Consider the following 13,334-nt stretch of genomic DNA (forward strand, 5'->3'; position numbering starts at 1 on the left):
GCTTCAGGGACCACACTCCCGCTCCGAGCATCCGAACTGAAACAGAAATTCTACACCTTCTTCAGGGGGAATAGCTACTGATTGTTTTATTTGAAATTACTGATGCCTTGATCAACCAATTTTTGTCCACGCTGGGCTTGAGACACCTCAAATTCTATTTTATTTATTATTTTAATACTTGGGGTTCGCTTTTCAGAATCTTTTGGTTACTTGACATTCATTTCCTTTTGTCTTCATTCCATCAGCCCAGTGCAACAATTGTACACCTTTGAAGTTCAGCGATAACCAAGCCCTTTCATGCTTTACAATTCAAGGCGTGTCCTTGAAACAATTATCTCCCTTTGAAGGACGTTGTTCAAAACAACATGGATTGATTTCTCTGAGAAGATTGATGATGTTACAAAAACAAACTAACATTTGAGTGAATCACATGCATTCCGATAATTGTTTTTAAGTGCCGCACATACTGTTGTCAGGATGGCATCCAAGCAAACTTGAAACTGATGGGGCGGATTTTTGAAGTGACACACCCAGCAAGATATAAAAAGTTCTTGGGTTAAGGTTGGTGCCATGCAGTGAACTCACCTAGTCTTGCATTGAGAACAAGGACTCATGAGGGCCCAAGTCGTCGTCTTGCTCCTGGCGCTGGTGGCCGTGCTGGCTCTTTTCGTGGATGCTGAAGGTATGCTCCCCATTTCTTAGAAAGACACATTTAGGGTGGTTGGGGTGAATAGGATGATGCAAAACAAATTGGGGGTTAACACGATATGGAGAAATGAATGTCAACTTTTCTGTCAACAGCGAGCGAGGACAATGAAAACGTCAAGTTTGAGAATGTGATTGAAGGTGACTCGTCAACTGCCAATATGTCACCATTCTGCATCGCTTGTCATTGACTAACTTAACAAAATGTATTGATTTTATTTGTAGTTCAAAGGGGGGTGGCCAGACAATACTCTCCAACAGCCATTCGATCAAGACGCAATCTCGGGAACAAAAAATCTTACATCGACAGCAACTTCCTGCCTCCGGGTGTCGCATGACAAGCAAATGATTTGATGTCAAAATCGAAGAAAGAGTCCAAAGATGTGTTTTTTTATTCTCACAATAAATATTTCCTTGTCTTAAGCATTTGAAAATGTTTCCAGAGGTCTTTGTAACGCTATAAAGTGGGGGGGAGAAAAAAATGGAAGACATGACGAAGAAATTTATTCTGAAAACTCTTTGTGTGTGTATAGATATACACACACACACACACGCACACACACACACACATTGGGAACATTTTTGGCAGTTGTGGGAAATCGATACAATTCAAGTTTGCTCAAAAACCACAACCCATCGCGATACTGAATTTATGATTACAAAATTCCTTGACACTGAGATTTATTGTGAAAGGGGCATTTGATGGCACTCTGAATGTTGAATCTCTTAAGGAACTCTAGCTACAATTAAAAATGAAAGAATCTTCTGCAGCTGTCAGAGCTCGGGAAAAAAAATATTGCAGAACTTTCTGCTTGCGAGAAATGGTTAGAACAAGCACATAAGAGACAACATGACCTTTTAGCTAAGCAAACTAGAAAGAATGAGAAAGCTATGATTGCAGCTATGTCTTCAAAGATGGCCGCTGATGATGAGACTCCTCTGCTTGCAAGGACAAAGGAGCATGTGGGCTGTGGCCTGGGGCATTTGAGCTTGGGGGTCAGAGATCAGATGGGGATTTTTGCGCTGCTCCAGGCTGATATTTTTAGTCAAATGCAATACACCAATAAAAATGACTTAGTGTCCCAAAACTGCTTCAAAATGACCTTGGAAATGGCGAGTTTCAGAAGGTCCCGCCCCCTTGTTCATGACATCACACCAGGATACTCCAGAAACAAAACAATGGATTCAGAGATACTTTCTTCTTTCTTACTCATCCAGTTATGAATATGATTGAAATAGGTCTGAAGAGGAAAGCATAAATGTTTGCAATCGATGAAAGAAGTCCTTCTGTATTAATTCGAGCCGTTTGGACTCCAATGTAGCGCCCAGAAAATGCACAAGATGGCGCACAACCTCCGTTGGAAATGGGCTGAGTTGTCTGCTGAGAATTTGTGTCCACTTTTATGGTGTTTCCGGTAGTGTTGGTGTGACACACAACGATTCAACATTGCATTAGTTATGTGATTTTCCTTCTAATTTCACCATCAACACGGATCAACACGAAGTTTTCAGACCAAACGAAGTACCCAAAATGCATTGTGTGTCGCTTTCTCGGTCAGGGCCGTTCCTGACGTGACGTCACGTCAGGCATCGTCATCAACTCAAAAATAAGACTTCCTGAATATTCAGCGCGAGTCTTAAAACATAAACTATATATGCGGTGGAATCTTTGTCAAATGCGCTCAGTAGAAGTCATTTGAAGTAATTTTACAAATTATGTACACAACTTGTCCGGAGGTGTCAGTTGTCCTTTAAAGTCCATGTTAATAGACTATCTGGGTTTTTTGGTCATATAGCTACGACAGATAAAAGTACTGTATGTGTACCGAAAATAAGAAGCATGCACAATATCACACGAATGACACAAAGGGTTTAAAACCAACCTTTGACTGACAATTTGATTGATTAACGCATTCCCGCTCCAGATCCATATAACTTATTTACAATTAACTCTTTTATTTCTGATGAAAGAAGAGTCTAAGGTTTCTTATGCTGCATTGAATGTTTGTGTAGCTGTAAAACTCAAAATCAATATCTATAATGTACCTATTCTTTATCCTCTACTAAGAATGACGAACAATACTCTGTGTATCATAATTCGTGTGTAGACATCTCTAATAGACCATATTTTATGATTGAATGTTGAATATTTAATAACTTTTAACTCATTCACTGCCATTCCTAGCATTTGCCATTTGTCCGTGTTAGCGCTTTGTTACAGTTTCAGTTTCAGCTGTTGGTAGAGCGCTATATAAGTAAAAAAAAGTACTATATAAAGTCCATAACAAGAGACTTGCCATTTAAATAAACACTAATTTGGATTAAAAGTCAGTTATTCGTGGAAACACATTTGAATGGGATTGAAGTCAGGTTAACTTCACAGTAAAAGACAAAAACAAGTCAGCAGCAACTTAAACGGTACAACAATCCAAAGTACAGTGTGCTTGAAAACCAAATAAAAACTTCTATAAATCGAACTGAAACTTCAAAGGCAGCCTGGAAAGGTAAAACTTGAGGTCAGTCCACAATGGATTGTTCACATTATTTTAATAATTTGCCACCACGATAATAGTTTTTAATCGCATTTTTTCAATGCGATAATTTCCCTACGCATTCATGTTATTGACTTATTTTATTAATTATATTTTCAGATATAATTGGTTTGAAATTATTGTCATGTTTTATTTTCCACTTGTACTTGCATAAACTTTTTATTCTTCACTGGCGAGCAATGACAATCTGCTTTTTAATTAGATTTGATTTGATTGATGCTTTGTGTGTGACATCTTCAAGGAATAGATTTGTACGGTATTGATAAATTAAACCTGAGCACGATCCTTCAACGACAAACAGTGACTTCAGGTGACTATTTTCAACATAACATACAGCTGGATATAATACAAAAATTTCAAACAAATCAGAATGAAGATCCTTACATGAATTATTATCATTATCATCATTATTAGTGGTAGTAGTACCAGCTGTGGGGGATATACTAAAACTCATTACAAGTAAACTACAACAGCCAAATGTGTTTTGCGCTTGTGTTAGGCATTTTCCATGATACCAAGTTGTGTGCCAACTCCCATTTAAAAACAGTGTGTCGTTTGGTTTGAAATTGATGGACAGTGAAATGGAGAGGAAGTCATGTCAAAGCCCATCACGAAGGATGGAAGAACTTCACCGTAAGGCACTTATGTGTGGGGAAAGGATGTCAGGGCGGTCGCTGCCTTTTTCTGTCAGCTAGAGGTCAGGCTGGTCTCAATGCCGGTTCTGCCTGGGCAGGCAGTCGGTATCAGAGCAAGGATTCACCAGTTGGGGTACACGCACTCTCTCCTGCAGCGCTAGAGGTTGAGAATGAAACAGGACTAAAAATAACAATAAATGTATGGCCTAAAAATAAATCAACAATTAACTCTTTCACTGCCAGAAGATGTGCAAAAATTGCAGAACCCACAGAATAACCTTCGACTCTCTTCTCTCATCAGAAAGAAAGAGTTAATTCCTAAATTGTATGAGTCTGGAGTTACATGAGCAAATTTGGGAATAGCGCTCTACGTCATGTTTTCAATTCCCGAATAAATTCATGAATGGCAGTGAACGAGTTAAAATGAGCAGATTCAATGTTGACACTGTACAATGAAAATACAATGTATAATGACTTTTTCACACTATGACAAGCTGTTGAGGATTTTTCATTTTGTGCCTTAATAAATTCAATGACCTACCTACATACATGTACCAGCCCTTGCACGCAGTGCTCTTTGTGGTAGCGCACAAACTGCGTGCACGTGAGCCGGACCTCCTCGCGAGGTTCTCCCGCCGAACCGCCCTGTTCAGCGTCTCGTCCCCACCACGCCGACAATCTGCCGGCACCGCAGCAGGATGGCGGTCACGTGACTGCGTCCGAATGGGGAGCGCTTGGCACTGATTACCTCTTCTTGAAAGGCAGGAGGATGAGGTGACGGTCCAGGCCGAAGATCCCGAAGGACAGAAAGCCTTGTCCGTAGTTGGTCACAGCGCAGAAGAACTGAAGCTCCAAGTACAGGTGGCCGGGGTCTTTGTTCAGCAACCACCACAGGCAGCTTGACAGGTTCTACACTCAACACGGTATAGAAAAACAAACAATGGCCGTGTTTGTCCGGTGTGTCGCCGCATCTATTAGAATTCAAATATCAAAATGAATATCATTTAAGATACATCATTAGCGTCAACCTGAAAATCCCAACACCGTTTGCTTTATTTAATGTCGTTTCTTTTTTTATTTTTTTAAATTCCTTTAAATGTGTTTTGTGTATCTAGCTAGCTGGCTATCTAGCTTGCTATCTGTTGGCTATCTATTAGCTATCTAGCTGGCTATCTATTAGGTATATAGCGAGCTATATATTAGCTATCTGGCTATCTATTAGCTAACTATCTAGCTTTCTATCTATTTGAGTTATTCCGGGTTGAGTGAAGGCTGTCGCTTAATAATAATAATAATAATAATAATAATAATAATAATAATACAGTAAAGTCTCGTTATATCGATATTCAAGGGAGTCCGAAAAAATATCGATATAACCGGGACTATCGATATATCCGACCCTGTTTGCATGTAATTTTCTCAGTGCGTGCATAGAAATAGTATCGATATAACCGGGACTATAGATATATCCGATATCGATATAACGAGACTTTACTGTAATAATAAATTTCATTTTAAGCGCCTTTCAAAGCTCTCAAGGACACTTTACAGTCACAGACAACCATAGGTACTATAATAAATAAAATACAATCACAAATAGAATACAATAAATAAAATACAGTTATAAATGGAAAAAAAGAGAAAGAGCTACACAGAAAATGCGATTATAAATAGGTGGGTTTTGAGATGGGATTTGGATGCATTCTTACCGCAAGCAGGCTGACAAGAAGCAAAAGACAAAGCAGAACATGTCTGGCTGTCTGTTTATCATCTGCAGCTTGTTGATGCTCAGGTGCCGTTAAATTCAACAAATGTTCTGAAGACGACGACGACGTACTCTGCTGCTGCTGCCCATCACACAGCGCCCCCGTGTGACCTACAGGGAACATTGCATCAACTATCCAATCACAAAAATGAGGGAAATCATTGCCATGTACAATACAACAAAGTGTATTTCTGCCTGTGCTGTTGCCATGATTCCTCTGCGTGCTGGTGATCATATCCGGCATGGACTGGAGCGGAAGAGACGTATATGGATCTAAGACAAATTAAGTATCAATAAATATACAACTCAAAATGATTGAAAACAAATAAAAAAACATAATACCAGAGTTAAGACTGCAAGCAGAAGGTGAAAGTTCGCCTGGCTGCTCTTGTTGCTGCTGCTGTTGTTGTGGTTGTAGTGGATCTTCCAAATCAGCAGGGGTCCTCAGCTGCTCCTCACCGGCGGCGGGTAACGCCGCACGGCTCAGAACGTGGTAGCCTCTCTGCTGGCCATCGCTTCGGCTGAGGCCCATCAGAGAAACGGCGGCCAGCACCAGACTGAACGACAGTACTGCCGCTGTGCTGAAAATCTGTCGGTAAAGATTGATGGTGATTGAGACTTATTAGTTTTATGTTATTTTCCTAAATGAACTACCAGTAATTTTAGAGTATAAGACACTGATTACATATTAATACTGTGTCGAAATACGTACAAGATAATTAAAACCACAAATAATTACACCATGAAATGTGTTGTGCAGAAGTCCAATAAAAAATTGACGACACGCATTTACATAATTTGTTACATTTTATATTTTCATCCATCAACTAATAGCCAAGAGCGTGAAAGTGACAAAAGTCGTTTGCAAACCTGAGCTTTTCCATAGAAGAAGGCAGAGTCGACGGAGTCAGTCCTCTGGCCAACGATCAAAAGACCTCCCACCACGAAGACAGGAACCCTGAAAAAAAAAAAAAAACCATCGTGATAATCTGTCTCATACACTGACACAGTCTTGGTGGTCAAAGTGTCCTGTTGTGAAACCAGGAATTCAGTATTTTCCCAAATCGACACAACAAAAATGAAAGAAATGATGAGAAATGTCTTTGTGTTGTCATATTATTTGTTATTTAGTTCAGTATTTATTTATTTTTTACTTAAGATGGCGCCGCGAGAGTGGCCGCCTTCCCAGCAGCCTTCCCAGCAGCTCCTGTATTTTTTTTCTACTTCTTTCTTTCCTTTCCTCTTCCTTTCATAACTTTGCTGCCGTGAAATGTAAATGTAAATGTCTCACTGCGAGACGAATGAAGGTACATTCAATCCAATCCAAAGAAAGACTCATATAAATGCTTTGTCAAATTTGAGATAAAATCCGTCCACACGTTCTAAAAATCAATATATATGTCGTGCAGTTTGAATGTGGAACTCACCCCCAACCCAGAATCATGAAAACGGCTGGTCGGAGTCTGAGCAGATCATCTTTGCTGGTCAGAGCCAAGCACAGAGGGATTAAACCTAAAAAGTGGAGTAGAGGAGCGACACAGTTCGCGGTTAGTATGCAGATGAGCACGCAGCGCATCGAAGTACAGACGTGCACACTCGCCCGTCCAAATGTACGTGCTGTACAGAGAACTGTAGAGTAGTGCAAATGCCAACATTTTGCCTGCAAGATTATCCTGTTGCCTGGCTAGGAAGTTCCACAGGATCATGCTCACACACACCAGGAACTGGAACGACGACAAACATAATCAGGTTACAAAACAAAACTCAAAAAAGAATATTTGACCAATTTATGTTTGAGACAGACCTGAGCCAAGAAGAGATTTAAGGCAAAGAGGTGAGGAAGACGCTTAAATTTGCCACTGAGAAGCATCACAGCTATGGTCCAAACCTGCAAGTGCACGTAGAGAACAAAAAACACAGAGAATCATCACGGTAATTGGCAAATATTCTTTGAAATCCACCTTTCCTGAAATCAGTCAGAAAATTACTTGAACAAAATGTAGTTAAAATGAATCAGATGATTTAAAAAAAAATATATATCCAGTATTAAAAAGTAAATAAGTGAATTGTCAGTGCAAGCAGGTCCACAATCAAACGTAAAAAATAAAAGGCTAAAAAAACATGGAAGAATTGTAAAATTACAACATTTCAATTTTCAATAATAAATACCATAAACAATATGAAATAATAATTAGAATATGTGGTTATTCGTTAAAAAACTACATAACATTATGCAGTCAATAAAACCAATATCTGTAGACAAAAACTATCAATTAATAAATAAAAAAATGTATTAGGTTCACACTTTGACATTAAAATTAAACACAATTATGAAAATGAAAAGTCTTCTAAATAATGAATAAAATAAAAACAAATAAATCAACATATTAAAACAGCTAAATGAAAAAGTTTAAACATTTTCAATTGAATATATACAGAGAAAGAGACAGAGACAGCGAGACAGATAGACAGACAGACAGATAGATTAAAAAAAAAATGTGAAATTGGTCTGTACATTTTGCAAATAATGTGATCCCTCAAGGGGGTTGAATACTTATTGAGCCCTAAACCAAACATTTAATGTCTGCTTTAGAGGGGGTGAGGGACGTACCAGCGCCAGCAGGCAGATGATGCTGATGTTGAAGCTGACGTTCTGAAGCTCGGCCACCAGAGGTGCAGGGTCCATCAGCGGAATGGTCAGCAGCCAGGCTGAGACGTACATAATGGGCGCAGAGAGGAACGTGCTGATGACCATGCCGGACGTTACCTAAACAGGAACGACACAAATGGAATGCTTAAAAATGCAACAACAAAAAAAAAAATCTAAAAAGGTTCAGGCTTAAATATATAGCACCAAATCTGCTTAATCATCAAGTTCCAAGCAAGTGCTGCAAATTTTACAGTGACGCACTACCAGGTCAAACAGAGTCAAGTCACGTGACTCACCACCTCGAGCTCCATCCCGTAGTGTCCAGCGTAGATGGCCACACTTGGCGCAGTCGGGAAGATACCGTAGAGGAAGGCAAAGTTCGACAGGCTTGTGTGGTTGGGGCTGGTGCTGTTAACGCCCACGTCCACAATGTCCATCATGTCTTTGCAGAACAGCGGCATGACAAGACTGAGGGGGACACACTGAAGAGCTCAAAACCCCCCAAAAAAAACCACAAAAGTTGGATTGGAAAAAAAATAGAATTTGCATCCCAATTAATAAATCAGTATTAACTTGAATAGCCTAAATGGAAATGGCTAGCTATAACCTGGAAAGAGAATTATCAAGGTTAATTTTGGAGATGTGTGCTTTTGACCCAACTTTCAACTTGTTTTTACAGTATTTTATTATTATTCATCCATCCATTATCCATACCGCTTATTCCTCATTAGGGTCGCGGGGGTGCTGGAGCCTATCCCAGCTGTCTTCGGGGACTACGCGGGATACACCCTGAATTGGTTGCCAACCAATCGCAGGGTACACAAAGACAAACAACCATTCACTCTCGCAACCACACCTAGGGACATTTTTTTGAGTGTTCAATCAGCCTGCCATGCATGATTTTGGAATGTGGGAGGAAACTGGAGGACCCAGAGAAAACCCACGCGGGCTCGGGGAGAACATGCAAACTGCACACAGGGAGGCCGGACCGGGTCTTGAACTCAGACCTCTGCACTGTGAAGCTGGTGTGCTAACCACTCGACTACAATGTCGGGATAAATGGGATTTTTTTTTCTCAAATAAATTATTATTTGATCAAATTAAATTTTTGATGTCGAGAACAACATGGTATTGGCGATGTCATGTCTAATCCAATTTCGTTTTTTATTCAAATTAAAAGAAATTTGTAGTTTTTTAGTTAAATATAATTGAGTGAAAATGTATTGGACATGTCAGTTTTCATTCTTAATTAAATAAAATAATTTAAAATGCAATTAATGCATATACTGTAGATGATACCAGTCCTACAGGATTTAAATGATTTTTTAATAATAATTTTAATTTAATAAATGAACCAATCTGATGCTGGAGCTATAAAAATTTATATACAATTTATATTTTGTACATTTTTTAAATGAAGTAAATTAAGTTTTTAAATTAAATACGTACTGTATATTGACCTAAAATAAAATATTGCTGAGAGTTATTTATGTAAATCCAATGTGACGAGCTCACTGAAATTGAAAGAATTGGAATAATAAAAGCACATAGTATGCCAGAAGCGCTCCTCTATATATATATATATATATATATATATATATATATATATATATATATATATATATATATATATATATATATATATATATATATATATATATATATATATAAAAAATTGGCACTCACAGTTTTGCAGTGATAAGGAGAATCAGCGCGACGCCGGCGTCTCGCGTCAATTTCCTCAGTTGTCCAACCTGAAACAAAAACACACAGCCCTCTCGCTAATGTCCTCTTACAAAATGCTTTGTACAAAAACGAGTGTGAACCAACCATGGTGAGGCCCAGGTAAAACAATGCGGACCCTCCAAAAGAGTTCGCGAGGCCATCGATGAACTGGGACAACACGTCGGGGATCCTCTGGCCCAGAGCAAAATGCGACACGATGCCCATGACCACCATGAACACGATTGGGTTCTTTAACACCTGGAGAAGAAAGATTGAGATTTTTTATCCTTTTGTGGATAATATGTGGACATAAATTTAACCGAAGGTAGGCATCGCTATTAACAGTCGACCCAAAAAAAAAAAAAAAAAAAAAAAAAAAAAAAATCACATGTACAAAAAGATAAACAAATGCGATAGTTACGGTGTTAACTCATTTACTGCAATTCCCGAATTAATTCGGGAATTGAAAAGCATGACATGGAGCTCCATTCCATAATTTGTTCGGGTTTTGGTTTTTCTTGCAGGCATTACCAATAAAGCGATAGTCAGACCTCTGTCAATGTTTTCCCCTCCCACGATGAGGCAGCATTTGCCTTTTGTACAGCTGCCCCCATTTCAAGCTCAGATAACTCCAGACATATATAACTTGGGAATTAACTTTTTTTCTGATGAAAGTCGAGAGTCTAAGGTTTCATAGGCTAAATTGAAATGTTTATGGAGTTCTCCTGTGGGTCTTGCAATTTCAGTGAAAATGACAAAAACCCTGGCACTGGTGTGGACACATTTTTGCACGTTGTCTGGCAGTTAATGAGTGAAGAGTCATTTAGTGGAATATTCAGAAAATCTGCCATTCCGTTTTAAATATGTCATTTGAGCCACCTTTCAGATCAAGGGTTTCACTGCTACCAAATGCGGACCTTGTTTTAAAGACAAATGGGCAATGCTTCACGGTGGCACTCTCTTGCCAATGTAATTTTATGTAGAGACGTCAAACATTTTGATGATTCTTTTGCATATTCGACATTGGTCAAGACAGACAGTGATATAGTACCTGCAAAGTGACAACACCCAGCAGTCTGGCCGTGCTGCGCTCCACATGTTGGTCGGCCCGCCTCCTCCACATCTGCACCTCACATAGGGCAAAGCCGATGGGATTCAAGAGAATGAGCGACACAGGGGCCACCAAGTAGATGTACTGCAGGTACTCCGGGTATGTGTTTCGATACAAAGCATCAACTGGGGAAAGACAACTTCTAAGTAGGAATTCAAGTACGACACGTGTTTCTGTAGGACCTCACCTATGGGATAGCCTAAGGCAAAGTCGTTGCTTTGTGTGGCAAAGATGGCGTACAGTCCGGCTTTGCCGTACCTGTTTTCCGGACTAGCAACCATCAGTGTGAGAGCACATACCAGCATGAACACAGCCACCTACACACAACGTTTTTTTATTTTAATTATCAATTTTCTATACAAAGATCTCATGACGCATCACAATATAAGTCCATGATATTTCTTGTCCTATGCTGATTATAAAGAATATGGCTTCCCTTGCCCACATGCGAGGGCATTACAGTACCTTATCTGATTCACTCTACTCCAGAGTAGAAGCTGACCTTGGCAACCAAGATGCTCCACAGGAAGGACCAGATGATGTTGCCAAACTCCAACATCACCATATTTTTGAACAGCAGAGCCGGGAGGGCAAATTTAGACACAAAGTTGCCTAGACCCTTTGCCTGGTTCTCCGTGATCACATCAGCCCTGTGTGTGTGGCAACAAAAGCTCAAATGACACATTCAGTTCTTTTAGCTCTTTTTTATTTTATAGAGGTGTTAACTGTGTGTTACAATTGACACTGATTTGTAATCAGTTTATCCAGTTTAAGATGCCATTTCATGACCCAAATCAGAGCAGAATTTAAGTTAAAACAGTTGACTGTGTGTGTAACTGAGCACTATGTTGTGAAAAACATAACCATATTTCACCTAAAAGCAACCTGTTTGAGTTTTGTTTCAGATTTTTTTTAAATCTCCACCTAGATTTAGACATGTTTCTTTACTTTGTGTAGTATACACATAAAACATGTTTTTAGTGAATTCATCTGTATCACACTATAGTAGTACCTTCTTCTTATTTTCCTTTCGGCTTTTCCCTTCAAGGGGTCGCCACAGCGAATCAGTGTCCTCCATCTTCAGAGGTTTGGTCTGCATGTTTGTTTTGGCCAAACTACAACGTCGGATGCCCTTCCTGACACAACCCTCTGTATTTATCCGGACTTGGGACCAGCACAAGTATACTTATGTCCCTTTGTGGCATTTGATGACTATAGTACAGTAGTACCAATAATCAATATTCACTTAATGTGGAAAATTCTTGACACCTTGAAAAAAAATAGCTTTTTTTCTCTTCATGTTTTATGGACAAAATAATAGTCCAAAATAGTATTTATTGTTCATTTGAAATAATCCAGTCATATACTGTATTTTGTTTCTGACATTTCAGTGTCATGAGCATTTCCCAAACGTTACCTGCCAGCTATGTATCCACACAGGATAATGCCAAAGCATTCGAGCAATGCAGGAAACAGCTTATCGATGGACATATGAGGCCCGGCACCAGCGCCACCACCAGAGATCGTCAGGGAGCTGTGAGTGATGTTCTTCCCGTGGATGACCACATATTTGCCGGCCGTCTCCATAGTGACGCCTTGGGAGGGAGTTGAACACCCTGGAGAGATGAACGAGGCTAAAATAAGGATGAGTAACGAACGTAACTCACGTAACTCGACGAATCTCGTGACGTGACCACAAGAGTCATTTTGGTCACGAGTAGGACATAAATGAGAGCCCATAACGCCCGTTACCAAACTAGACGAATTGCTTAAAAAAATAATACCGTTTTAAACGGAACTACTTGAACAGTTATTTTAACATCATTAGCTACTGCATGCTAAAAACATCAGTGTACGTCAGACCATACCGACGTCCACGACGTTGATTCGCTCTATTTTAAGCAGCTGTCACAATATATGACGCACATATGTTTCAGTTTCTGTGTTATAAAGGTTACCTTTGTTATTTAAATGGCCATTTTTCTTCCTCAAAAGTCTTGGTCGTTGTGAAGGTTTATTGCCTTTGGAAGAACAGCAGTCGAGGATTTCTGAATCTGACAGCTGGAAGTGACTGACAGGCAAGCAGTCCAATCAGTTGGGAAGGGCGAATCCACTTCCCTCTTCGATTGGATGGAGTCGAGGCAAAGGCGTGGCAAGAAATGCCCGTGGATCATGTGACATTGTCGATGGA

At 39.6% G+C, this 13,334-nt stretch overlaps 2 protein-coding genes and 1 long non-coding RNA gene across 8 annotated transcripts in view; 1 reads left to right on the forward strand and 2 right to left on the reverse strand.

The window, feature by feature from the left end:
• LOC148889214 (arylsulfatase I) overlaps positions 1 to 717 on the reverse strand; it is a 35,418-nt gene extending 34,701 nt beyond the window's left edge. For all 4 annotated transcript variants that reach the window (XR_016116848.1, XM_089011577.1, XM_089011578.1 and 1 more), the window contains exon 1: positions 586 to 717. The gene's annotated coding sequence lies outside the window, so the exon portion shown is untranslated. The remainder of the gene's footprint in view (positions 1 to 585) is intronic.
• Positions 571 to 1,139, forward strand: LOC148889216 (uncharacterized). Its single transcript, XR_016116849.1, has 3 exons — positions 571 to 682; positions 802 to 846; positions 931 to 1,139. It is a non-coding gene; the product is annotated as an uncharacterized LOC148889216 (long non-coding RNA).
• Positions 1,140 to 2,449: 1,310 nt separating this feature from the next.
• LOC148889217 (lysosomal cholesterol signaling protein-like) lies at positions 2,450 to 13,226 on the reverse strand. Of its 3 annotated transcripts, none has more exons than XM_089011573.1 (19): positions 13,102 to 13,226; positions 12,561 to 12,759; positions 11,646 to 11,793; positions 11,331 to 11,460; positions 11,084 to 11,268; positions 10,138 to 10,290; positions 9,994 to 10,061; positions 8,604 to 8,775; positions 8,269 to 8,424; positions 7,462 to 7,545; positions 7,258 to 7,381; positions 7,085 to 7,169; positions 6,528 to 6,615; positions 6,000 to 6,246; positions 5,853 to 5,930; positions 5,602 to 5,768; positions 4,641 to 4,801; positions 4,434 to 4,571; positions 2,450 to 4,049 (listed from the first exon to the last, which is right to left on the reverse strand). In XM_089011573.1, the coding sequence occupies exons 2-19, from the start codon at positions 12,728 to 12,730 to the stop codon at positions 4,001 to 4,003; spliced, it is 2,403 nt and encodes an 800-aa protein (XP_088867699.1). In that variant the 5' UTR covers positions 12,731 to 12,759; positions 13,102 to 13,226; the 3' UTR covers positions 2,450 to 4,000. The 3 variants fall into 3 exon arrangements, with proteins under 3 accessions (XP_088867699.1, XP_088867698.1, XP_088867701.1); XM_089011572.1 differs by having other exon boundaries at positions 7,246 to 7,381; XM_089011575.1 differs by lacking the exons at positions 12,561 to 12,759; positions 13,102 to 13,226 and having other exon boundaries at positions 7,246 to 7,381; positions 11,609 to 11,780.
• Between the last annotated feature and the right edge of the window lie 108 nt (positions 13,227 to 13,334).

The sequence above is a fragment of the Hippocampus bargibanti genome, linkage group LG13, assembly GCF_051943395.1.
Source record: "Hippocampus bargibanti isolate YZ-2025 linkage group LG13, ASM5194339v1, whole genome shotgun sequence".
Lineage (NCBI taxonomy): Eukaryota > Metazoa > Chordata > Actinopteri > Syngnathiformes > Syngnathidae > Hippocampus > Hippocampus bargibanti.

Coding starts and splice junctions, on each gene's coding strand:
- LOC148889217 (XM_089011572.1), bottom strand. CDS start 12,730: ATGGAGACGGCCGGCAAATATGTGGTCATCCACGGGAAGAACATCACT. Junction 6,616..7,084: donor TTCATGATTCTGGGTTGGGG/GTGAGTTCCACA, acceptor TTTTTTTTTCAG/GGTTCCTGTCTTCGTGGTGG. Junction 4,050..4,433: donor GGGCTGGTACATGTATGTAG/GTAGGTCATTGA, acceptor CTCAACCTCTAG/CGCTGCAGGAGAGAGTGCGT.